At 42.9% G+C, this 27,987-nt stretch overlaps 1 protein-coding gene and 1 long non-coding RNA gene across 3 annotated transcripts; one reads left to right on the top strand and one right to left on the bottom strand.

Annotated features, from left to right (window-relative positions):
* Positions 1-65: 65 nt before the first annotated feature.
* LOC116948624 (uncharacterized) lies at positions 66-5,705 on the top strand. Its single transcript, XR_012945923.1, has 2 exons — positions 66-653; positions 3,808-5,705. It is a non-coding gene; the product is annotated as an uncharacterized LOC116948624 (long non-coding RNA).
* Positions 5,031-27,982, bottom strand: ERICH2 (glutamate rich 2). 2 transcript variants are annotated; one of them, XM_076071652.1, is made up of 7 exons: positions 27,904-27,982; positions 14,869-14,933; positions 11,735-11,931; positions 10,223-10,280; positions 7,091-7,162; positions 6,641-6,713; positions 5,031-5,512 (listed from the first exon to the last, which is right to left on the bottom strand). In XM_076071652.1, exons 1-7 carry the CDS (start codon positions 27,921-27,923, stop codon positions 5,491-5,493), a joined length of 507 nt encoding a protein of 168 aa, XP_075927767.1. In that variant the 5' UTR covers positions 27,924-27,982; the 3' UTR covers positions 5,031-5,490. The 2 variants fall into 2 exon arrangements, with proteins under 2 accessions (XP_075927767.1, XP_032821377.2); XM_032965486.2 differs by lacking the exon at positions 6,641-6,713 and having other exon boundaries at positions 27,904-27,968.
* Between the last annotated feature and the right edge of the window lie 5 nt (positions 27,983-27,987).

The following is a 27,987-nucleotide window of genomic DNA, read 5'->3' on the forward strand; positions in this document are numbered from 1 at the left end:
ACGTGTGGTAGCTACACGTGTGGTAGCTACACGTGTGGTAGCTACACGTGTGGTAGCTACACGTGTGGTAGCTACACGTGTGGTAGCTACACGTGTGGTAGCTACACGTGTGGTAGCTACACGTGTGGTAGCTACACGTGTGGTAGCTACACGTGTGGTAGCTACACGTGTGGTAGCTACACGTGTGGTAGCTACACGTGTGGTAGCTACACGTGTGGTAGCTACCACACGTGTGGTAGCTACTACACATGTAGTAGCTACGGGTCCCGCACTTTCAAGGGCCCCGCGCTAAATGCTTTCAAGCTATCAATTCCGGTTCAGTGGTTCTGCACTTGCTCTATGACTATAGTACTATACCGCCTTCAACTTTTATGAACGACTGGGTGTATAAGGTGAATGATTTTTCGTATTGTCTGGCTGTATATCAAATGAAAAAATACAATTACTTTACTAAGCAAGTTAAAAATTAATGTATTTTAATATTTGTGTTTTTTTTTTTATTTAGGGCCCATTTATAACATGCTGAAGGCTCCGCACCGGCTTAATCCGGCACTGCCTACGTCTATCAAAACCGGGCGGATTACTGCAATGAAGTTCAACGCAATACGACAAACATCTCGTTACAATCCAATCCCTGCGATGCCAGGTAGCGAGTAAGTACATTTATAAATGCGCAACTCTTATCACCTTGGTTAGCACGGGTGCGCAGTATTCATACGTTGTAAGCTCTATTACCAAGCTCTTGTATTTTCTACTGAACTGGTTGAGTTCCAGGCCGATGGACCGCTGAGTTGGTGAGTGGTTTACAACACGTGTCTATACGAATAGTGCCCAGCTCACTCTGCATTGGTGTACAACACGTGTCTATACGAACAGTGCCCAGCTCACTCTACACTGGTGTACAACACGTGTCTATACGAACAGTGCCCAGCTCAATCTGCACTGGTGTACAACACGTGTCTATACGAACAGTGCCCAGCTCACTCTACACTTGGTGTACAACACGTGTCCATACGAACAGTGCCCAGCTCACTCTACACTGGTGTACAACACGTGTCTATACGAACAGTGCCCAGCTCAATCTGCACTGGTGTACAACACGTGTCTATACGAACAGTGCCCAGCTCACTCTACACTGGTGTACAACACGTGTCTATACGAATAGTGCCCAGCTCACTCTACACTGGTGTACAACACGTGTCTATACGAACAGTGCCCAGCTCACTCTACACTGGTGTACAACACGTGTCTATACGAACAGTGCCCAGCTCACTCTACACTGGTGAACAACACGTGTCTATACGAACAGTGCCCAGCTCACTCTACACTGGTGTACAACACGTGTCTATACGAAGTGCCCAGCTCACTCTACACTGGTGAACAACACGTGTCTATACGAACAGTGCCCAGCTCACTCTACACTGGTGTACAACACGTGTCTATACGAATAGTGCGCAGCTCACTCTACACTGGTGTACAACACGTGTCTATACGAACAGTGCCCAGCTCACTCTACACTGGTGAACAACACGTGTCTATACGAACAGTGCCCAGCTCACTCTACAATGGTGAACAACACGTGTCTATACGAATAGTGCCCAGCTCACTCTACACTGGTGTACAACACGTGTCTATACGAATAGTGCCCAGCTCACTCTACACTGGTGTACAACACGTGTCTATACGAACAGTGCCCAGCTCACTCTACACTGGTGAACAACACGTGTCTATACGAACAGTGCCCAGCTCACTCTACAATGGTGAACAACACGTGTCTATACGAATAGTGCCCAGCTCACTCTACACTGGTGAACAACACGTGTCTATACGAACAGTGCCCAGCTCACTCTACACTGGTGAACAACACGTGTCTATACGAACAGTGCCCAGCTCACTCTACACTGGTGTACAACACGTGTCTATACGAACAGTGCCCAGCTCACTCTACACTGGTGTACAACACGTGTCTATACGAAGTGCCCAGCTCACTCTACACTGGTGTACAACACGTGTCTATACGAACAGTGCCCAGCTCACTCTACACTGGTGAACAACACGTGTCTATACGAAGTGCCCAGCTCACTCTACACTGGTGTACAACACGTGTCTATACGAACAGTGCCCAGCTCACTCTACACTGGTGTACAACACGTGTCTATACGAAGTGCCCAGCTCACTCTACACTGGTGTACAAACCGTGTCTATACGAACAGTGCCCAGCTCACTCTACACTGGTGAACAACACGTGTCTATACAAACAGTGCCCAGCTCACTCTACACTGGTGTACAACACGTGTCTATACGAACAGTGCCCAGCTCACTCTACACTGGTGAACAACACGTGTCTATACGAACAGTGCCCAGCTCACTCTACACTGGTGTACAACACGTGTCTATACGAACAGTGCCCAGCTCACGCTACACTATTTGACCAAACATCACTGTGCCTTAACGAATGAGTTCCGACGGAATCGGGTGCAATTCCGGATGATTTAGTCATAGGATGCATCACTTAATGACAGCCGTAAAACCACGCTGCCGCCAGGCCATGGATTGGGCGACCAGCATGCTGCACGCCAGGTTTTTGTAGACAGCAGAGGGGAACCGAGGCAAAATCCATTACTGTACTGTACGTCTATGCTCCCTGCCTTCACCAAAACCGCATTGACCATCGTGGGTTAAGCTCGGTCGGTTAACCCCCGCCACTCTCACGGCACGGAGGCCCTCATGCAGCATGGGATTGGCAAATGGCCGTGTACGAAAAGCTAATATACCAAGCAATCGCCCTGCTACAGAATTGAATGCTGACTCCTGTATTGCTGATGCATATTCATTACAGACTCCTATAGTGCAGACTTTGCCTTTTAACGAACTTTTTGTATGTCTTCATTGCTTGTTTTACCAAAACAAACTGGAGTTACTCATCTTTAGGTTATGTAAAGTTACTACTCTACGGGCCATGGACTTCAGTCTGAGCTCTACAAATCACTCTCCATATATCTTACCTGTCGATACATATAGCAGACTTTTGTTCCATGCAAACAATTGTAAACACCGTATTTGTCAATTTGAAAATACTGTATCTCCTTTTACAATCTCGGTGTCCATCTAAATGAGTGGAGGCGCTCATCCTCGATGAGCACGGTTGGCTTCGTAAGGTACGAAGGAAGTTCAACACACATACAGATCCTTTGTTTACTCCTTAGCCGGTGGGAGATATTTCCACATTCCTACAATAATGGAGGGGAGAAATGTCAGTCATGTTCTGACTGGTACCAAAATTGCCGATGGAAGTTTAAAGGCCAGCAAAAACTGGTTGGTGGACATAAAAAATGCCAGTATGAGAACGCATGGGGTTAACTTTAAAAAAACAATTACAAAGCCCTTTGCGTCCATCTGCATCACAATGTTTAAGTCAATCGGTGCGTTAACATTATTTATTATATTCTTGCGTGTGATGGCAAATATTCTCAGGAGCTAAATGTCAATGTCTGCTGCTGGCCACGAGAGAGAAAATCGTAGAAGAGAGTTCGTGGTTTTGCAATTCCTCCTTTGAAGGAGCGCAGACCAGTGGCTTAGTGTGTGGTCCAAAGTTTGGGTTGCATGGCCACAGTGGCACTACTGTGGCTTGTCTTTAATTTTCCATTCATGAAGGTGTGCGCATCGGCAACCTGTTGTTGTGAAGCAGATGATGTTTATGCCACCAGTGTCTTCGACGAGAAATTTCAACGCTTAGGAGGTGCGCGATGTTTGGGTCTCAAATGCGATGTTTGTTCTGGACGTCCGCGTTGTTCCACTTTTTTCCAGCGTTCTTCCGGATCCGAGTGAGATTCCAGGATGACGACAGCGCGATCCCATGAAGGGGATCGGGACTTGGGTGGGAGATGGGAGCTTTCTTGCGGCTCACCTGTCACCTGTCACGTGTTCTCGTGCTATTTAGTGTCATGAGTGTTTTAGCGTTACCTACTTATAGGCAAAATGGGTGTTGTTCATTTGAAACCAGATACAATCAGTAGAACATTTTTAAAGCTTTCTCCATGTACGCATTCGCTGTCTGTGCGTTAATTCGTAAACGTGAATGGGCACTTAATGTAAAGTTGTGTTGCTGTTATAGGGATTGAAAAACTAGCCACATTGATCAGAACATGTCATAGGCGACGATTATGTCAATGGCCTTTGTTCACAGCAGCACAGAGGCTAGAGTTCGAGTGGCCTGTGTCACCTCCCTGACATCTCTATGTGCTGTGAAGAATGCCCTTTCTTGAAGAATGACCATTCTTCACAGCACATTGAAGGGTCAGAGTGTTATGGTGACCTCTCACTCTACCTCTCTGAGCTCTCTATCGGCCGTAAATACAGGCCATTGCACGAAACGTTAACTGATCCATACTTTTTTTAAGGCTGTGTTATTGACAAATGTTTTGTTGTTGTTTGTTACTTGTACTTCTGCATCACAGACAACGCAGAATCACCAACAAAATCTGTCGACAACTGATTAAAAGGCTCGTCCTGCCACAAGAACTCCAGCCACTAATTATTGAGCCACGTGTGGTAATTATATCAGGCTTTCCATTCAAAATTAAGCCACCGTTGGCTGCCATAGTGTGAAATATAATCGCTTTGAAAGTCAACACCGTTCCACAGAACAATGCCACACAAACGTGTTATTTACATCATTAGACGCCTTTTGGCGTCATGTGGTCGAGCACCAATTGGGTCGAGGCTCAAAAGAAAGCCGTCCCTTGGTGTGGACCAATCAGTTTCAAGGACAATGCATACATTATCATAGTGTGTTTTTTGTTTGCATTTTGACTGCAGGTATTGTGGTTAATGCAGACATGAATCCTTGTAAAAAGGTTTCAGTTTTGTTGCCAGAAAAAAGGGGAAAAACCCTATTATTAAACGTGTTATTGTTTATGCGGTTTTATGCATCAGGGAGTGCGTTGCATTGAGAACATTGTTGACAAAGTAGACTATCCACGGATCATTCTTCTAAAACATATATCTAACTAACCAAGGAGATGGAGAAATAAAATCAGTCCGTTTATAGATGCGAGATGGATTATTACAGAACAGAATTGTAAAAGGGTGGTGGCAACTTGGGAAGGGCTTCAACCAGCAGTGGAATGACCATGGTCGATGATGTTAATGTCGCTGTTCCATAAAGCATTAACTGACAAACTAACTATGGCAAGGTACGAGGTATTCAGAGTCTCTTTGCACTCAGTAAAGGACCACTGTTTAATACTCCAATGTCTCCCTTGATGGAGTGACAATGTCTTGAAATGACAATGTGCTGACTTGAATCCAATTGTAACGATGTATTAATTGATGCTAATTTGTTGAAGGTTTAAGCATAATGCATTGCGTCTGAAAGGTTCTTCTTCATCCTCTTCACTGTCATCATCATTCTCATCATCGTCGTCATCGTCGAGATCATCATTGTCGTCATCATCACTCTCTTCATAATCATCTTCATCGCTGCTGTCTTCATGTTGCGATGCCTCGACCTCTAGCGAAAGCAGATAACGCACACACAGTGTCAGAAAATAAATGCAGCAAGACACAGATTCCTATACAATGAATAAATGCAGAACAATGTGCAGCGTGTATAATTCGGAAATGTGTTGTCTGCTGACCGACAGGTATTCTGAGACAGTGTGTCTTAGTCGTGGTGTTTGTGTAATTAAAGGCAACCCCTTGACCATTTGACTGATGAAGTTTCATCAGCAGTAGGTCCTTTGCTATAATGCTACACATTAGCAGGCTGTGGGGTGATAATTCACACCTTTTGTGATTTTATGATTTAGGGTTGTGATTCGAGAACAGATTATATTTTAATACTGGTGAATGTAGCACCTTTGGTGATTTGAGGGGTCATTTGAAGCCATTACATACAACACGACATGAATAAATAAATATTTCTGCAAACACAATTCCATTAAAAAAACTATTATGGATGATATTTGTCACGTAAGCTTTTGTGTAAAAACTAAAAAGTCTAATGGATTTCGGGGCCTGTGTAAGTCTTGAACTTAGACCTTATTACGTCTCTCGCACAGCACATCGTAACACTTCAGGTAATTCATCAGTTCAGGTGCCCCGAAACCCTTCTACTCCGCTCGTTTTATCCTATTCTATGGGGCTTTCGGTAACGGTCTCCCGAACGACCCCTCATTTCCGTTTGGATATTTTCCTGGGCTCCTTTATATTACCCTGATGACCAATCCGATTTCAATGGTTCTCCACCTTCCAATCAGATCGTGCACGATGAGGTAGGCTCCTCCCCCCATGATAGCTCCCCGCCAATGAGACTCGAGATCACTATTTAACTCGCGAGCCATTAAGTCCCGGTGAGTATTTATTGTGTATTTATTTATTAACAGGGTTCACCTTTCGGCATCCTTTACACAAATATCTGTGAGATATGTACACATACAGACGCAACGCTGCAACCATCTGGGAAGTCCTGTGAATCGAGGAAAACAGTCGCCTTCCCAATCATCAGGACCTCAATAATGTCCCTCGTCGTCGCATGAGGTCACGGCAAGCCCTTTTGAACTCATGCGCTTAACCTTAAACAATGTAAATTCAACCTCGATGAAGCCTGGAGAGCTGAATGGAGTTATAAAGAACTCACAAACAAACACCTTGCGAAAGACCCAACGCAGAAGATCCATGGGTTTTATCTTCCACGAAGCTCATGGTCCACCCTAAATCGCATCCGTACAAACCGTGGCAGATTCGGAAAACTGATGCACAAATTGAAAATTAAAAACTCTCCAGTATGCGACTGTGGTCATCCAGAAATTACCATACAATATATAACGATGCAATGCCGGATCCACAAATATGAAGGAGACATTACAGCGATACACTCCGCTACTCCTGACGTGGTTATCTTGGCTTGACCACCTGAATGTGAAATTGTCGTCGTTGCTCTGCATCTACATCAGCAGCCATACGGAAGAAAGAAGACAGATGGAGAGGGCTACAAAACGAGTAGAGACAGAGAGACTGCAAGGCAGACAGACGGAAAAATATGTACACAGAGAGGACGAACATACAGAGAGGCGGGTAGATGACTGACCTTGAGTGATCCTCGCTTCGATAACAGGCAGGTACTGCTTGGCTTCTGTATTGTGCGGCTCGAAAATCAGGACTGTAAGTGGTGAACGCACACATGGGCAAGTGTTATAAAATGGCCTAAGGAGGAAAAATGTGCAGATACATCCATAATACAGGTATTGTTTTGGTTAGATCGCATAAATATATAAATGTCCTTAAACCCGCCACCACCCGACACGACCAACTCGTAAGAGTTGTCACGTAAACAGAGCATGCCAATTCGTCACTAGTACAGCACACCGGTGTGTTGGAGAGCCAAGCCACAACATTTACAATCCGAGTACGACGTTTCGCCAGCAATTACAACTAGCTTCATCAGGCGACAGCCAGATTTGTGGAGAAGTCCACCTGTTTCATTAATATATTTACGCGATCTAATCCCCCCCAAAAAAACCTGTATTATGGGTGATATTGGTCGCAAAAAACCTACGTGTTAATATGTGAAGCTACATTTTCACACCGGTTATTTTTTACGTAATGCGAAAAAGCTGCGCGTCCAAATCGTGATCAGGGTTCAGCGACTCCCGTCGAGCGCTCACTTCTTCAAGAGTGATGGCTCATGCCATTATGCATTGGACACACATCCTTGCTTGTTTACACGTCAGTACGAGAGTCGCCCCACATCGGTTTAATGTTAATGTTTCTGCATAGCTAGTTTTTTTCCGCAATAAATGTTTTTTTTGGTTTAGATCGCATAAATATAAATGTGTCGTCAAGCTCATTTTTGTAGTTTGCGCTGTGTTCAATCTGGAGGAAATCTGCCCGAGCCGATTTGTGCTGCAGGGAACTATGATTGCAATATTTTCAATTCCTCGTGTGATACAGTTCTTATCTTATTTTATACTAGCGGGAAGTACCCGGCGTTGCCCGGGCGAAAAAGACACACACACATCGACTTACACACACACAGACATCGACCAACACACATACAAACACATTGACTTACACACACATATGGACTCACACACACAGACATCTACTTTAGACACACACACATGGAGTTACACGCACACATCGACTGACACACATAGACTCACGCACTAAGACACATCGACTCACACACGCACATAGAGCCACACACACACATCGACTTACATGCAGACATATCGACTCACACACACAGCGACCCACACACATACATAGACTGACACACACACACATGGACTTACACACACATTTACGTACACACAAGCATCAACTTACACACAAACATCGACTTACACACACACATGGACCCACACATCGACTCACACACATACACATCGACCCACACATGCACATCGACTCACACGCACACAAGGACATAGACACACACATTCATATTTTAATATTTGCCAACTTAATTTTGAAATATTAGTTGTCTACACACAAACATTTTTATTTGAATATTTCCAAACTTGTTTTTTTCATATTAGTTTTCTATCTACGTGAGTTTAGCAAAGGAAGCAAGAAAATAGTATTTACATTGAGACCTCCTTTGCCAGTAACAAGATATAGTAATAGGTTTTGGCGTCATCTGGTCCAACACCAGTGGAGACTAGGCTCGAAGAAAAGCCGTCTCGGGTGTGGACCAATCAAATTCAAGGACAGTGCATATTATTATCAGAGTTGTCTCTTTTGTTTGCATTTTGACTGCTTGTGTTGTGGTTATTGCAAACATGATGCCTTGAATAAAGGTGTCAGTTTTTGTGCCAGTTAAAAGGGTAAAACCTATTACTAAGAAAAGAGTACTTAACACTGCTGTGCTGAGGCCTAGTCCCACGCAGGGCCCCTGGCCCCGCCTAGATTGCCCAGCCGGCCGAGGTGGCACCTTGGCAGGCTGGGACTGTGCTGCTACCCTTCGCCCCCCCCACCCACGATCCGCCCGTCCGCTCTGCAGTAATATATACGGCCTATAGTAGTAGCATCTACCGACTCTATAGTAGTAACTTTACACATCGCAGTGGAGGGGGGGGGGGCAGAAGAGGACATAACACTTTGAAGAATTTACTTCAGCATTTTGTGTATTTTAAATGCATTTTTAACGCGATTGAGAACCCCCCCTCCTCCGCCGATGGCGTGTGTGCGTTGCTAGGGGCAATTCCCGTCAGCGTTTCGCGCATGCGCAAATGCGTGCTGTGTCACTCGCGGCGCGATGAAATAATTATAAATAGCACTAGATTGTTTATTTAACTACTTTAAAGTTGACGGATGGGAAAACGGAATAGCGCTGGCTCACCACGGGGCTTACGGCGTGGTACCTGGCTACTTTTTGTTAAACATAAACCCCATGGTTTTGCGAGCCAAATCCTTCGCAAGTGTGGGTGGCGACAGACAGACGGACAAAGACAGACGGGCAGACGGGCAGACAGACAAAAAATGGCGTTTATATAAGGTTTATAGAGCACCTTAGATACAGTTGTGTTTGTTTCTGATTTTGGCATGTTGGTGACCCAGGTCACTGTTGCAAATGAGACTCATCCTAGTCTCTTGAGTTCTCACTTGGTTAAACAAAGTATAATAAAAATAACTTAAAACTATGCCATTGTCATCATAGCGAACATAGAGCTGTTGCCTGCCAATGAGTGGAGATTCACTCTATGTTTTGACTGCTCATTCGGATAGGTCAGACGTATAGATGATGAAATGAAAAGCTGATGATATTTGACCATTGCTCTTCCTGTTGGCTATGAAATAAACCTCAACAGTAAATTTCCGTAGATGTTCCCTTGAGATGCAGGAGATTGATTGGCTTGTTTTGAGTCAATCTGGCCTATATAGCTGTATTATTTCAATGCCATTAATACTTATGCTTTTGACCAAATTACCTGGACTGTGTCCGATCTTGTCAGAACGCAGAAGCAAAGCAAAGCTAAGCCTGCAGAGTGCTTGGATGTGTGAACACCGTTCCTGACATGTGCAAGAGACTGCTACGGAGCTATGTTGTGGGCAACAGAAGAAAGTGCAGCAAAATTTATTGTTGTACTTTACCTGTGCTTCACCGTCTATGCTCATTGTCATCGCCAATCCACGCTGGCTAGCTGAGTGGAGTATATTCATATAATCCGACAGTAGGTGTATCTCCTGACAGAAAAAAAGGAACTTCCATACTCACTCATCTCACAGAGCTTCCTTGCTAGCTTGTAGTCGGCACCCATTATCGCTCCGAGGAACTGTTAACAGTCAGACAAATCAACACCTGCAGACAACGCTACAGCGAGAATGCAAATAAACTTGTATTGATCTAGAGGTGGCTGGGTGTGCTCGTGGGCTCAATGGCCATGTCAGAGTCGGTTAGCCAGCCGCTGAGGTCCAAGGTTCCAATCCCAGGCGATGAACTACCCAACACCCTAAGAGTAAGTTAGTAAAGAGTTCCCAAATAGTGGTACTGCGTGTCGAGCTGATGGGTGTCATTGTAATTTTTTAGAAATTTACATTGCAAAAATGGTGAACCCCGTAATAAGAGTTAAATACACCTTCAAATAGCCGTTACGGACCAGCATGGTGAAGTGTGGACAAACAACGCCCATGACAAACGTGGTGTGGAGGTTGTTCGAGACTGGTCTCTATCACAGGAATGTGGAATTTCCACCACTGTTTCAAAACTGCCTATATAAATGAGCACCATATGATGAACACATTTATTTCATATTAATAACAGGTCCCTGCAGGGTGGGCTGGTAGGAACATTGGAATTTTGCGCAATTTTATTTTTACACCCCAACAGCACAAGATTTCACTTCGTTAAAGTATTGAAAGGGGACGGACGGACGGATACATTAATCTATTGCAGGCTGGTACACTCAGTTTACAACTTCGTTCCTACCAGTATAATTGGTGCCTAGTTCCTGGTATGTTTTCCTCTTTTTCTATCGGTCGATCTTTCAAAAGTGACTCAGTGTGGGGGGTCACCTTCTTTTAAATATTCATAATAAAGGTTTTTGGGTTAGATCGCGTTATTTATAAATGTGTCGCAGCCTTCCACTACCCGACACGGCCAATCAGTTAAAAATGTGTCACGTTGACAAAAGACAAAATAGATCACTACTTTAGCCCACCGGTGTGTTGAAGAGTAAATCCACAACATTTACAATTTTTAGTACGACGTTTCGCTGCTAATTACATCCAGCATCATCGGGCAATTTGGCAGAATAAATAGTCGATTAGGATGGAAATGTATATGAACATGGATAGCTCTTTGTCAATCCACGGCAGGATTAGGCTCTCCCAATGTGCAGCTTATGGAGGTTAACCATACTTCACCACACTGGTCAGTGCAGGCTGGTGGAGGCGGGGAGCATAGAAGTACAGTAAAATGTATTTTGTTGAAAATGCCCTCTCTTGCCGACCACAGCTATTTGAATGCATATTGTTAACCATAAATAAACTGTTGCATGGTTTGGTCATTCCCATAGGTGTTCAAATGCAGAGGGCAAGCGGAAATGTTTAATGTTTTCCCCACTACCAACTCTGTAGACTGAGGGAGAAAGTTATTGTTGTGACCCCTCAACTACCGTAATAACTTCGAATGGCCCCTTTGGCTATGCGACATGAGTCTCCATGGCCACGTGTCTCCCCCTCCAACATCACAAGCATCCACATACATCTGCTGGTTTCTGCACTTCACCTCAGCCATTAACTCCAGGGGTGCCGTCCTCTTCTCCTCTTCGTCATCGTCCTCCTTCTCCACCTCCTCATTCCCATTTGCATTTGCACCGTCCTCAGACTGTTTCCCTCCTCCCTGGGCAGCTCCCCCAGTGCCTTTCCCTTTCAACGGTTGCTGTAACCCACCCTGCCCTGCAGGGCTTGAAATATGGCACCGACCTACACACACACACGCACGCGCGCACGTGTGCACGCACACCCATGCAGTTTAAAAGACAAAGATACCCCGTATGGTAACAAAGACTACTGGGGTAAGTGTTGTTAGCGAGCACCTATGAAGGCCGGGGGGGGGGGGTGGCTTGGCCAGAAATACGCCTGTCAGTCATTGTGTCGACAGTACTGATGTTTCATTGTGTCGACAGTACTGATGTTTACACAATGCACCAGGCACTCATTAAGTCGGCCTAGGAGAGCCCTGAAATATATTCTTGGTTGTTTCGGTAAAGTCACGTAGAAGGGAAACAATAAAATAATAAAAATATAAAACAACAATTGTTTTATATTTTTATTGTTTTATATTTTTATTATTTTATTGTTTCCCTTCTACGTGACTTTACCGAAAGAACCAAGAATATGAATCCCTGCAGTCACGAAAGCTTTAAATTTATGAAAATATGTTTCACAGATGTCCAGTAGGGGCAGGACAGCAAGTTATAACAACAAACGATACAACAAAAACGATTGGAGTGAAAAGTAGAGATAAGGTAAGCAAGTTACTAAACTAATTAAATAACAGAAACCATATAAGTACAAACTGCATAAGTACATAATGTCTAGCCAATGTTTCAACTCTACATTCAAGCTTGGGCAAGCCAACAGAACAACAATAACAGCCCCAGAAGACAACAGTCCCTCAATAAAAGAGCACAAAAATGTAACTGTTAAGACACGGGTAAGGATAAATGTTACAAATCACATTTGCAAATGCGGTTGTGCTAACACGTTGGTGCTGCAACGGCAAAGGCTTTGTCACCTACTCCAATTCTTGTTCGAGGGATAGTTAAAAATCAATTAGATGTCCGTTTTAGGTTTATTTGGTTTGCATGTATAATTAAACTTCGTTGACACAGTACATTTGACAATGGGGTTACTGAATTAGCTAAGTATAGCACGTATTTTCCAGTACGGATTTTATGAATGAACAGGGCCCAATGTAGATTTTTGGTGTCAAAGATATGCCCTGCTGATCTAAAATGTGCATTAAATCCATTGACTGTCTTGTGAAGTTCTTTGCCATCTAGACTTTTTCAGATATCACTTGCCACTTAAAATAGCCGTGGCCTGGAATTGAACCGAGGTCGCTGTATTCATAGCGCAGCCTGATAACCACTATGCCACCGTTCCCCACATATATACACATACGGGAAACATGCATGTGCCCACTCACTCACTGACACACGTGTGCACACACACATAGGCATCCAAAGGCTTGCATTCGTAATGAAGACATAGAGATGGCTGGGTGGCACAGGGGACTTATATTGTATCAAGGGCACTGAACCGGTACTACTGGGAGCCTGGGTTCAACTCTAGGCAATCATCCATGAACAAATCAAATACTCCATTTTAGCAGCTTGCATTAGGTATTCCAGTATAGCAGGTTTACTACATCATATATAAAGCACAATATTACATTTAGTTTGTCGCAAATGTGTTTACTTACAAGTGTTAGTTTGATTGACTTGTGACGAACACTATTTGCAGGGCAACAAAAATGTGTGTCCAATCTATTGATATAAATGCCTGTTCAACGACTTCAGATGTCGTTTGTGACATTCTATTCGTTTCTCTGATATAAGGTCGTGCATTGGCATGTTCTCCGAGTTCCAAAATAAAAATGTGTTGTCTCGTGACATGGTGCCAATTACGGAACTAAAACGTAAACGAGACGTAAAAACACGGGAAAACACTTAGCCAGGTGGTCTTCTTCTTTCGTATGGCATTTGAAAAGCAACGGATGAGTCTTTGTAATTGTACGTTGAGTTTGGAAAGAAATCCACTCATTTAACATGTAGGCTTTCGCAACTAATATTATTCATAATAAAGGTTTTTGGGTTAGATCGCGTTATTTAAAAATGTGTCGCAAACCTCCGCCACCCGACACGGCCCAATCAGTAAAAAATGTGTCACGTTGACAAAAGACAAAATAGATCACTACTTTAGCCCATCGGTGTGTTGAAGAGTAAATCCACAACATTTACATTTTTTTAGTACGACGTTTCGCTGGTAATTACATCCAGTATCATCGGGCGATTTGCCAGAATAGTGAAGCCCTCCCTCCAGTCATGTCTGGGGTTGCCAGGTGGATTCCATTTGTACCTCCTGCAAAAGCGTGCGATGGGCAATGTTCAGTGATGCGAGTCTCAATTAAGTGCCTTTAAGTACACACAATTAGGTAACTTAATTCCATACGTCTGGCGGAGGTAGCCCGCATCACCCGTGTGTATGGAATTATAAAATGGTTAAGTGCATTGTCAACGAGACAAGGAGAATCCAGGTTAGTTCCTTTGTTGGATCTTCAATAAGTGACTTGGTAAGATATATTTCTGGCATCCCATATATCCCAGATGGTGGTTTTGAGATGAGACTTCAATGTCAGAAAGTGAGTGCAGTTGTGAAATCATGCAGTAGGAAGTTGGGACAATGTATGCTGGCATCTACAGCATTGCCTGAAATGACTTCTCCTTCTCATCTTGTACAGGTAGTTGTCGATTTTAATCATCGAAGCTGGGCTGAGATGCATTAACCAAGCCAAATTTCTCATGCGATGTAACCTTTTTGTGCAATTATTGGTGATAAGGTTGAGACCAAAACAAATCACTACCCAGGAAAAAAACCTGGTTGAATTTGTAGTGGCTCAAATCTTCACTCAACTCCATCATCTATCTGTGTTTAAAATCAGCACCACTTAGTTGGCTACCCTATCGAAAGACTAACTCCGAACTGTAATAAATACGGAATTTCCACCACTGGCTTAGGTTTGCCAGTGATGATAAACACCTCTCAATGACTTATGTTTGTTTAAATTATCTCTTACCTTGCTTGTAATGTAGTGGTGGAGCAAATGAATGGTACAGGAAATAATGTGATTCTTACCATCATTGTGAATACAGGCACCTGGTTTCCTCATTCGGCAGTTCTCCCGAGACAAGACAGCCCCACTGCGCACCACGCAACAAACGCATTCTCCTTAATCTTTAGCTTCTCCTAGTGTCTCCTACAAGGATATAATTATTATGTGCTGTAACGGTTAGCACACTGAACTTGTAATCCAGATGTCACCAGTTTATGTCTCCCAGCATGGCATTTGACACAAATGGTCATTTTTTTAAAATCCCCCAGCTGCCCACCCAAAAGTACAAATGGGTACACCACAGCGATCGGCAGGGCAATTGTGGTGGAGTAAAGTGGAGGCCCTTCCACCAGCAATGGTGTGAGCAAGAAATTGCAGGGCTGCACATATACCACCTTTAACTCATTTTTACAGGGAGATACTTCTACAGTCATTTTTTTTTTAAATAGAATTTATCTGGCAGGGTGGTCCCGTTGGAACAGTGCTGCTTGACTCACGGTCACAAGGGCACGGGTTAAAATCCTGGTCGTAAGTTGATCACGGGTTAAAATCCTGGTCGTAAGTGCATTCCTCTGGGTTCAGTACCGCATTGTGGGACGTCAACAGTGGTCAACACGTGAAGAGACTGGCATTTAACACGGGAATGTGGCGTTCTCATCATCGGTTTTACGTTGGTAATGAAGATGAGTTACACCCCAATGAGCAAGAAAAAATCCCATTCATATTTGAATAGCATTATCGACATCAAATCATGAGATGAAGGCATTTTCATCCAGAACTCACGCAACGAGCAAAAAGTGCTTTGTGCATCGCAAAAAAAAAGTCATTCAGCGATTGATCAACCTCAATGCATTCGTCGAATTCCTGCAGTCACGAAAGCTTCAAATCAGGAGCAAATATGTATTTCAGGCATTGGTAGATGGATTAAGACCATCGATTTAAACACTTGAGAATCTGGTTTCATTGTGTATGAATCAAGCCCAGATTCGAACCCAGGTCTCCTTAGCGTGCCAGCTCAGTTCTCCAACATAGCCATGATGAATCACCTGAGTCCCCCCTTACCACCTCCTCTGGCAGTCATGCCCTTCTGTGGCATGAAACAATTAGTAGGAACCAAAACAATCAAATGAATGTGTTTGAAAAGTGAGAACATTGATTTTGTCAACAATAAATCACATTTGTGTCCAGATGTAATGATCCCGGGCATGTCACGTGTAATGGTCATTTAGTCAATTTGTGTGACCTTAGCCTAAGGCAAACATTTGGTCTAGGGGAAGGAGTTGTCTTTGGTTTCTCATTGCGCTTCGTGATTTATTTTTAATCACAATCATCGCCGCTGTTGTGATCATCATCGGTTCACCACTAAGCCGGTTTGCATCGAATCTGGTGTTTGATTCCTACTGCGGTCTCCAAACAGTAATTTCTGCCAAAGTGCCAGTAATTTGTTTCAAGGATTCAAAGGTGGAAATAAGACAATGAACTGTCCACACACAAAACTGGGTTTAACCACGAGTGCCTGAACTTCAAATCTAAAACCATAACTTTATTATTGCCAGCTAAGTGTGTATGACATGGCCATGATAAGCCACTAAAGCTATCTAGGTATTTATCTCACAGTATTCTTTCACGTAATTTTTTTTAAATATGGCGTTCCGTTTAAATTGTTTCATGAATATTACTATTTGGCAGCTATAACGAAATCAAATCAATAAACTCAGTACAAATTGGCCCAGTGGGAACAAGCTGTCCACTCGGAATTACCACCCATTCAGTGTGCTTGATGATGGTAAGACAATGCAACAGAAAGGCCACCTTGGGACATGTCTCCCATTATGCCTTTACATGTTGATAGCTTGCATTCTTGACAGTTTGGTTAAATGACAGTTCGATTAAAGGAGTATGTGCAATATTCACCAATGGATCCTAAGAATTCTAAATATGCTTTAGATGTGTAGTGTTCGATTTCACTCAGACAACTTCTGTCTTTCTTTGAACACCGCTTTATTTACAACTCTCAGCATGTTATAATTTATTTATGTAGTTTATTGTAAAAATTTCGGTCACAGTCCCTATGATCACTGTTACATTGCATTTATGGCTTTTATTTTGGTGATTTCGAAAACAGTTTTTTTGGTTTTGGCCATGTTTTTGTTTATTGTAGTACGCAGTTAGACTGATGGCCTTAATCTAAGTTGTCTTGTGGTTGTTGTTGTTATTTGACTTGCATCCCACTAGGATTTTTTTGCACACAGCGTTGGTGTACGGTGCTATTTCAGGAATATTTTGATGTTTTTTTCCTGGATTTTCTGTTTGCACAGTCACGTAATCACTTTAAGATGTTTTCTTGTTCATGTTTTTGTGTGTTGCGGTTGCACCCGATTCAAGAGCCGAATGGCTCACAGGGCTATACCAAATAAATGAACTATGAATATTTTACAGTATCCATGTCGCCACAGCTCGCTCGCCGTGCTTCACTCGACTCGCTCGCCACCTTTGTCTCTCCACTCCCCCACGATTACTTCGCTTACTCCGCCGCTAACGTCTTCGTCTCTGCTCTCCGCTATCACCGTCACTATGCTCTCTCCACCGCTAACTACTTCGTCTCTGCTCTCCGCTATCACCGTCGCTATGTTCTCTCCACTGCTAACTACTTCGTCTCTGCTCTCCGCTATCACCGTCACTACGCTCTCTCCACTGCTAGCTGCTTTTCTTCTTCAGCTCCGCTATCGCTACGCTCTCTCCACTGCTGGCTGCTTCTCTTCTTCAGCTCCGCTATCGCTACGCTGTTTCCAAGCTCCGTCTCCAACTCCGTCTCCCAAACCCTGTCTCTCCAACTCTCTGTCCAAGCTCTCCACACTTCAATTCCCCGCTGTTGACTCCAACCTCAATTTCCCCCCCGCTGTTCACTCCAAGCTCTCCAACTTCAACAACCTTCTCCAAGCTCTCTCCACTCTTCAACCCCTCGCTCCAATTGCCGACTCCCCAATTTATCCCCGCTCTCATTACTCCCCAATTAATTAGTCCGCATCCCAACGGCACTCCGCGTGACCGTACACCTGTTACCTCGCCAGACTTCAAGACGCCCCTCCAGCCTTGACAACGACACCAACCAATCCCAGCCGTCCTTGGCTCTCCCAGCTTAATTGCCCTAACATAACCTGCACTGTATTCGCCTTCGCTACAGGCTGACCCAACATAACCCGTACTGTCTGTGTTATCATGTAATCACGCTGTTTGCACTACACACTTTCCTACTCCACTACAGATGTACAGTGGTACCTCGGAGATCGAACGCCTCAGAACTCGAACAAAAAACATTTTTTTGCCCCGACATCGAACAAAAATTCGGAGGTCGAACTGGAAAAACCTGTTTGGGCCGAGACGCATAGCCAGGGCGACCGAGACAAAGGCGAATGACCCATTTTACGCTTAGCTCTCGTCCTTCATCACTGTAAAGTTCCTGCCCCCCAATACGACTCCTCTCATCCAGCCCATGGACCAACAGGTAATTTCCAACTTAAAAAAAAACTCTACACGAAAGCCCTTTTTCAAAGGTGGCAAAATGGGCTGAGTTACACAATTTTGTAGAAAAATATCATCCAGGTAAGGCAGTAGCTAGCAGAGCAGGCGATTTTTATGATAATGCATTGAGTAATTTCAGAAAAATCTTAAAACGGAGGCAGAAACAATCCTCTCTTGATCAGTTTTTAGTAAAAAGGCTCTCAAGTGAATCACAGTTAGTGCTAGAAAAAAGGCAAAGAAAAGAAAGAACCCCAGAAGGGCAGTTACCCAACGTGTTTATGGAGGGGGACTCCCCTTGCAAGCAACACTGACAACTCCTCCTCCCCTCCTCACCCACCTTCCACTCAAGCCATCCACTCTCCTTACTACAGGGAAAGTGAAGTTCAATGTTCATTTATTCTATTAATTATAACTGTGTTTCTTGTTTTTTGTATGCTTTTATGTACTGTATTTTAATATTGTAAACTGTGTAAAAATGCCCCATAATAGGAGCATCCTTGGGTGGGGAACCAATTAATGCTATTTCTATTCATTCTTATGGGGAAAATTGATTCGGTGTTCGGACAATTCGGTATTCAAACACGGTTTTGGAACGAATTAAGTTCGATCTCCGAGGTACCACTGTACTCTGAATCGAGCATCTCCACTGAATCCTAAACATGCCGAATATGCCTTAGGTTTTACCACCAGCGCATCCTAAGAATAATTAATATACATTACCACGTTTTAAGATGTTTTGCTTTGATTAATTATTGAAAATATTTAACGTGGATAATCCCTTGAGATGGAACTTTTATTTGCAAATGTATACAGGGTGTGATTTGTAGCATACATTGCGTACACGTAATGACAAGCATACATTGCGTACACGTAATGACACGCATACAAACATATTAAATATAGCTATTTCTACCACTAAATTATTTGACTTAAATTTTAAGAATATTAAAATGTTTTTATGACCTGTACCCCCACAGCCATGTACCTATTCTCGTTTATAAAATCAGGAATGTGCTCTGACAAATCAGCATGCAATCAATCAATAACTAAAAAATGTTGTAATGCGCCAATATCGCCTGAAAGAGAGTAGGCATGAGTGCACATTAAAACGCAACGGGAACGGTACATGGTGCATGGAACAACATAAACATGTAAAAACCTTCACCTCAGCGGCTAACACCGACAGCTCCCAAAGAGGGCCCTAGACTGGACGTGGCGGTTTTGCCTCTCCTCCCTCATCTCTGCATTTCACCCTCAATCTGTTGAGGCTATACTGGAGATCTTTGTCTGTTTTAAGTTAATTTAATCATCAGACGTTGGATGTTACGTCACGTAAGGGTATAAATCAAAGTGTCACCAAGCGTGGGGGCAGTGCTCATCTTTGTTGCCCTCAGCTAGTTTTTGAAATGTTACATTCTTATGAAATTACCAGTGTCTCTATCTATTCATAACAAAAGCCTACGTGTTAAACTGTCTCTATCTATAGCAGACAACCAATTTCGACACCTGACAAAATAGTAACTATTTTATTGATCCTGAAAGAATGTCTAGCAGTCAACCGTCAACGACGACATGAACTAGTCACCAATTGCAATCCTAGTGTAATGACTCCGGGCTCGAACTTTAGAGGTTGCTTTAATTGCACGTAACGTAGCTCAGGACCCCGTCGTCACGAGATAATGCCGACGTGGAGATCGTGTGACCGAGCAGACCGCGATGACTTGAAGACAGCGACGACGGCCCGAGTCCCTCTCCACAGACCCCGAACATCGCTTCTTGCCCAAGCTTTTATCCTCGTGGATTCTCCGGGGGAATTTCCCCCCAGCTGTCTCTTTTGGAAACACTCTGGGGAATTTCCCAACCAAGGACCTCTCTGGGGAATTTCACAACCAAGACCCTCCAGACTTGCTGGCACCTTGTCTTTGCATCCAGCCTCGCTGACGCCCTGTCTTCACCTCGAGACTTACCGACACAGTCTTTACATCAGTACTCGGCCACAACCAAATGGATAATGATATAACTGATAGTTACCTACTACTTATACTGTTATAATCATCAGCCATGACCTAGTTACAGCTGGATGAAGACCTACTCAAGTCATCAACACGCCTTAATTTCTTATGTCCAGGGCCCCCAGACCACCCTTACCCCTACCAACCAACAACAGCGGGAAGGGAGGTGGGGTATGAATGTTCTTTTCAGATATCAGCCTCAGGCAGTTCTGGCTGAAATAAAGCCCTGAAGATCACAAGCCACCGTAATCCTGAAATTAATTGCTTCATCTCCACAATGGTCGCGTTCCTGCTTTGCACCATTTTGTTTGCACAAATGTTGTTCCCCGTTCCATTGCGCGTATATGTATCCCCACATGTCCAACCAAGTCTTCCTTTAAGATACACAAACGAAATAAATCACGGCAACAGATTAACAGAGAAGCAAACAATTGGCGACTATTTCGTGAAATATCGACAGGAAATATTTTTGCACCGAAAATTGCCAGAAACTAATTTTCCACCAACATGTCGATTGAGACTTGTGTTTTCCCAGTGGGCTTATGCAATTAAACGAGCTATTAATGGACTACACTGGCAGTGGTGCACATGCACAAATGCAACGTTGCCTGGGCTAAGACCCTAAAACTCATTACACATGACAACCTGGTTTATTGAGTGGCTACGGTCAGGAATCGAACTAAAGTCCTCAGAGATGCTGGCTCAATGTTGATACAGGTAACAGCTCTCCGAGACACCTTACCTCAGGGATCAAACTTATGAGTTATTTAATAATAGGTCTCTATCACGCGACGATGTCCAGCGTTCCTTCACGCTTGGTCAAGTGGCTGGCCACAAGGCAATCATCCACGACACACATACCCTTTATAATGATTGGCTGAATTAAGCTGAGCATCAGAAGATATTATCCATTTTTCTGGTGCAGTTATTGGTGACTGGGTTGAGACCATCAAACTCACGATACATAACCTGGTTGAATCTCAAGTGGCTGAAACCCAAATTCAACCCCAAGTTTTCAGCAGTGCTAGCTCAGTGCGTCTGACACAAACATTGAGCCAAATAAGCCACCCACCACCCCAAAGACTGCATTATTGCCAATACTTTTCCCAGTGATTGCAAACAAAGAGAGGGATAATAATTTGACAAGACCAGCATGACAGTCCCATCAATATGTTATTAAGGTGCAAAGGTAAATACATCTATAAATCAATTCCTTTAGTTACAATATCCATTTTCAACTCAAGTTCTCCATTAGCCTAAAACCAATTGCGCTAGGAAAACACACGTTAAGACTACTTATTTTACGTGGGGCGAAATATACGTGTTTTAAAATAACAAACTTAGCTGCTTTATCGCATGTGTGTATTACCTGGGGCCACACAAAATGATTGCCTGTACTTGATTTTTTTCTTTCACAAAAAAAGGAATGTACTTCATTTTGGACCAAGTGTGTAATTCAGTTTCGATTTAAAGCTTTCGTGACTGCAAGGATTCATCTTCTTTGGTTCTTTCGGTAAAGTCACGTAGAATGAGAATAAAATAATAAAATCAAACAATAAAATTCTCACGACGTTTCGGCCACAACACAAGTGGCCCGACAGGTTTGTTCCCTTCACCTGAAGAAGGCCACTTGTGTTGTGGCCGAAACGTCGTAAGAATTTTATTGTTTTATTTTATTATTTTATTCTCATTCTACGTGACTTTACCGAAAGAACCAACGAATATGTGTAATTCAGCTGATGGAGAACTGGTGGGTCATCCAACGATGTGTATGAACAAGTGAAAACGTCTCCGCTCAAACCAACATGGGGCGGGTGGGCGAGGCTCATCTCCAATGGCTGTCCCTGAATCAGTGTTGAAAACGTCTGTTTGCTGTGACATGTGCCAATTTCTCCATAGGTCAACCACTGTTAACTTCGTACAAGCATCAAGATGTCATCATGGCAAAAGCCACCGATGCTACCACACCTCGTCAGTGCTTTCTTTCTGTCGTAACCCTCCACCACCCGACACGGCCAATCAGCAAAAAAAAGCGTCACGTTGACAAAAAGACAAATAATTCACTACTTTAGCCCACCGGTGTGTTGAAGAGTGAATCCACATTTACAGTTTCAGTACGACGTTTCGCTGGTAAATACATCCAGCATCATCGGGCAATTCGCCAGAATGGATGTATTTACCAGCGAAACGTCGTACTCAAACTGTAAATGTGGATTCACTCTTCAACACACCGGTGGGCTAAAGTAGTGAATTATTTGTCTTTTTGTCAACGTGACACTTTTTTTTTGCTGATTGGCCGTGTCGGGTGGTGGAGGGTTACGACACATTTATAAATAAACGCGATCTAACCCAAAAACCTTTATTATGAATAATATTGGTCGCGAAAGCCTACGTGTTAAACTGCTTTCTTTCTTTTAATTGCAGCAGCTGCACAGTAGACGTGGGACCTAAAAACACTTCCTAACAGTATTCCAGCATTTGCTCATAGGTCTTCCCCTTGGTCGCCAAATCAGTTAAGACCGCTCAGTCCTTCTTCCATCCTTGTACACATTGCACCTTAGGTAATCTATTTTTTGCGATATATCTACAACACTTGCCTGATATATTTTCTTTCAGACTTCTACATAGCTTATCCTATAACTTAAAAACATAGCTTTTCATAGTAAATACAGTGATCAATACAGTATTGGTTTTGGGCCAATGCCACGTGGTAGATCTTTTACAAAATTATTGTCATTCACCCTCCCCCACCCGACAAGATTGTCACATGTATAAAGATGTTATTTATACGTGCCAATGTATTGATCATATTCTGACCAATACAGCTGATTGGTGGCTTAATACATTTCATGACTGTATTTACAGCAACCTAAAATGTCTTTCTCAAACTGTTTGAGCTTCGATTTAAAGCTGTCGTGACTGCAGGGATTCATCTTCTTGGTTCTTTCGGTAAAGTCACGTATAATGGAAATACAATAATAAAAAGAAAACATAATAAAATAAAATTCTCACGTTTCGGCCGCAACACAAGTAGCCTTCTTCAGGTGAATGAACAGAACTGTCGGGACGACAGCGCTTCAATGAACGCTGCTTAGCTTCGCAGCGTCTTTTAAGCTAGGTGGGAGGAGCAGAGCGCCTTGACAAAGGAGTTTTCATATCAACAGGAGAATTTTGCATTGAAATAGCTATGTTAAAGTGTTGGATTAGCAGGGTGTTAAAGTCAGAAATTAGCATGTAACCGGGAGATTATAATTCAAGGGTGGGTTTGTCTATGGCAGTGTATATTACGGTGTATAGTCGTGTAATGTAGAAAAAAGTTTAGTTGGAGACATATCAATATAATGCATAATGTTAGAGCTGTGTATACGATATTATACAATGTAGTTTAGATTGGAAGGTATAACATTGCAATGTATAGTAGTCTAGTTTATAACATAGTTGTAACGCAACACAGGACAGAGCAGCGCATCGTGGCTGTTTCTCCCCCCTCCTCCGTTCCGAGCATAGATGGACTCGTCCGTCTGAACAAAGCTCGTCGCTTTCCGTGGTGCTAACGTTGAGGAAAAAAGAAACCGCCACCCTTTTTTTTCGACATAGAATTGTAATGTATAACGACTTATTGTTAGTAGCTCAGCTGTTGGAGAGTATATTGAGTTTATTGATAACATTGATGTAGTTTATATTTTAGTTTTTTTATCAGTTTACTATATGGTATTCATTATATAGTGTAGTGTATACCCAGTTACTTTATGTTAATAGCTCAACTTATTGAAGAATAAATTGAGTACATTTATTATATTGATGTAGTTTATACTTAGTTTTTCACATCGGTTTATTGTATGATAGTTGGGTAGTTGCAGTCCTTTAGCGTCAATATACTAAATGCCTCTGTTGATATGTAAACTCTGACTTTAAAATAGCTATTTCCATGACCAGTTACATGCTAATCCCTCATATTAACATCATGCTAATCTCCCAGTTACATGCTAATTTCTGACTTTAACACCCTGCTAATCCAACACTTTAACATAGCTATTTCAATGCTAAATTCTTCTGTTGATATGTAAACATCTTTGTCAAGGCGCTCTGCTCCTCCCACCCAGCTTAAAAGACGCTGCGAAGCTTAGCAGTGTTCATTGAAGCTCTGTCGTCCCGACAGTTCTGTTCATTCACCTGAAGAAGGCTATTTGTGTTGTGGCCGAAACGTTGTGAAAATTTTATTTTATTATGTTTAATTTTTATTATTTTATTTCCATTCTACGTGACTTTACCGAAAGAACGAAGAAGATGTTTGAGCTTCATCAGGAAATGAACATGGAAATTGAGTGTGCTTTCTCAACTGACTCTGTACTAAAGTAAGTCTGTGCTAAAGTAACTTAAAACTCTTTTAACTTCCAAATGGTTCATACAAAGTGCACATATCTTATGATCTAAAAGTACTGTACAGCAAGCAATACATATTTTATGTGGGTGGATTGTGCAATGGTTACAGCATTTGGTTTAGAATTGGAGAGCAGAGCTCAAATCGAGTTAGGAGGTTGAATCAACCTTCATCCCTTCAGGATCTAATAAAAGTACCACTCATACTCTTTGGTTCTTTCGGTAAAGTCACGTAGTTAGAAATAAAATAAAACAAATCACGACGTTTCGATCGCAACACAAGCGGCCGTCATCAGGCAAAGGAGTCAGCCTCTAAAGGCAAACTGTTTACAAAGATTTTGATTTAAAGCTTTCGTGACTGCAGTAATTCATATTCTTAGCTCTTTCGGTAAAGTCACGTTGAAGGGAAACAATATTTTATTATTTTATTGTTTCCCTTCAACGTGACTTTACCGAAAGAGCTAAGAATATGTTTACAAAAAGTATGGATTCCTGCAGTCACGAAAGCTTCAAATCAAGAAGTACCACTCAGTTGGAAGTCAACAATGGTTGTCTTTGGCTAAACTTGCCCCAACCATTGGAATGTCGAAACCCCACATCTGGCTCAGGATAAAAAAAATGACATGAGCATTCGCTCCCCCCCCCCCCCCCCCCCCTGCATTCATTTGAATGAGAAACCACTTTAACGCAAGTCTGCAGTGTTAATCGAACCAATTACTCCATGTAAATGGCTGAGCAGCGTGTCCGCTGCTTGTTGCAAAGGTTCACGGTTCAGGCCCAGCGCCATCTTGGATAATACTGCTGTTGTGTATTCACCAAAAAATAACCACAGTGAACGCCAAAGATCACGTGACGTGATTTGAAAAAAACGCCAGGTGTGCTGGCATTCATGGTACAAATTTGCCGACAAATATTATCCACAAAATAATCAGTTTTTTGGTAAACACCACACAGAAACATCGTCCCCGATTGGCAGACAATACCAACAGGTGAAACATGGCACTTTCACGATAGCTTTGCACTACAAGAATGGCACAAATACAAATATACTAATTATGTTTTATGAAGTGTTATTAAATGGCTCAGTGGTGAGCGTTCGGTTAACATCCAGTTAATTCCCAGCAGGCCGCGTGTGCAGGAGATGTGTAAGGCACAATCCCATTCCAGCGTTAGCATTTACATACGCACGGGTATGAGGAAAGGCTATTAATAACACGAGACAGCGCTCGTGCTGGTAATGTCAAGGTGTTGTGGAAATTTAACAACGCGACCATTAATAGTAACCCTGGGTAGGCTTTTAACGTTGCGAGGAAATATGAATTGGGTTCAGTGAGAGTGTTTCCTTTTAGGGGGATAATTGGTGCAATAAATAATGTGCCTACACACGTTCGCACCGAGAACGTGACATTTAATCAGTGAAGATGCAGAAATATATACTTTTAAAATATGGACCTGTTACAATCACCTGTGTGCTTTGCTCAGCGTGAGTGGATGGGATCAAGTCAGAGTCTTCAAGCTCAAATGAGCTCTGGACAACACTCATCCCTGTTCACAGCCTTGAGTGGTTAATTTTCACATTCCCATGACAACATGGTCCAGGACGACCACTGTTGACTTCCGACGAAGTTGATTTCCTACAAAGTTCCAATTTTATCAACATCAAAAGAATGATGTGATAATGGCACAATTACAATACAACTGCTGGGGATCTGCAGATATGATGGCAAATACAAAATGCTTTTCACAAATCACTCACACCTATCTTCTAGTTGATTAAGAATGCGACATCCAGATCCCTTTCATTCCTGTGAAATCACATCACTCAAACCCTTAGGCCCCTCCATTGATTTCCATCGCCATCACAAATAAAACAAAATGCTTCATGGACTCATCCCCCCCCTACCCGTCACATCACATCTCACTCTATCCTAGGTTTAATCCCAAGGTTTTAGCGTTCCTCTTAGGGGGTTTATAAAGGCTCTGGCAGAGACACAACCACCATTGCTGACTTCTTGGGTTAAATACCTGGCGCTGGTTTGTCAGTCAGCAGTGAACTGACAAAACAGCTGTGAATTATTTTTGTTTGTTTTTAGTATGGGGCCGTCCATAAATGACGTCACGCGATTTTAGACGATTTTTGACCCCCCCCCCCCGTCGTCACACGGCGTCACAAAAAGACCCCCCCCCCTCAAATATGACGTCACAAAGCTCTGCCCCCCCCCCCTCCCAAAACCATATTAAAATTTTGAAAACATGCTTCAAATCGCTTTAAACTATTGTCATCGTAGTGCGTATTTAATGTGGCGCTGCACTCTGATGTTGTAGGAGAAAACATTTATTTAAAAAAAGTCTCTTTAGTTAAGTAGAACGTGTTGTCTGTATTTATTTAAAGTTGCGCAATTTGATGTGACGTCACATTTATCAAACCCCCCCCTCGTCACAAATGTCTGACCCCCCCTTCCCTCTAGGTGCGTGACGTCATTTATTTAATCTTCTTTGGTTGGTTCTTTCGGTAAGGTCACCACGTAGAATGAGAATAAAATAATAAAATAACACAATAAAATTATCACGACGTTTCGGCCACAACGCAAGCTCTGTCGTCCCGACAACAGTTCTGTACCTTTCACCTGAAGACGGCCGCTTGCGTTGTGGCCGAAACGTCGTGAGAATTTTATCGTGTTATTTTATTCTCATTCTACGTGGTGACTTTACCGAAAGAACCAAAGAAGATGAACACAATCATTATTTAATGGTAAAAGTATCGCGCCGTCAGCGTAGGTATGAGGTAATTGACAGGACCGCCAAAGCCCCGCGATAGCGCCTTGCAAAACACGTTATTGAAAATAAAACAATGACACGTTTAATACGAACGAATTTTGCGTGTTTAATCGTAGTTAAACAAATAAAACAAATCTTAAGTTGAAAAAAAAGAGCATTCGCAACGCGTTAACGCGCCCCAAAGTCGGCCGGCGAGGCGTTAACCCCCCACCTACTACACGTTCCTTTTAAAAGTGGCGTCAGCAAAAAATATAGCAGCGTCAATAACAGTAAATGTTACTTAACCAAGGCGACAATGATGTTTAAAAAGTTATAACGAAGCGCGTTTGTCGAATAATAAACATTCAGCAGCCGCCACCATGTTACCTTGGCTTCCCGGTTGCCATGGCGACGCGCGACCGGAAGTGGAAATGACGACGAGGCACGCGGAGGTGGGGGTGAGAGGGGAGG

The sequence above is a fragment of the Petromyzon marinus genome, chromosome 34, assembly GCF_048934315.1.
Source record: "Petromyzon marinus isolate PM22_M1 ecotype Great Lakes invasive population chromosome 34, UKy_Petmar_22M1.pri1.0, whole genome shotgun sequence".
In the NCBI taxonomy this organism is placed as follows: Eukaryota; Metazoa; Chordata; class Hyperoartia; order Petromyzontiformes; family Petromyzontidae; genus Petromyzon; species Petromyzon marinus.

Excerpts from the sequence above, each read along its gene's own strand:
- ERICH2 (XM_032965486.2), bottom strand. The coding sequence starts at position 27,923 with ATGGCAACCGGGAAGCCAAG. Across the intron at positions 11,932-14,868 it reads TGCCTGTATTCACAATGATG|GTCGGTGCCATATTTCAAGC; the intron begins GTAAGAATCACA and ends GTGTGTGTGTAG. Across the intron at positions 7,163-10,222 it reads AAGGAAGCTCTGTGAGATGA|TCCTGATTTTCGAGCCGCAC; the intron begins GTGAGTATGGAA and ends CACCACTTACAG.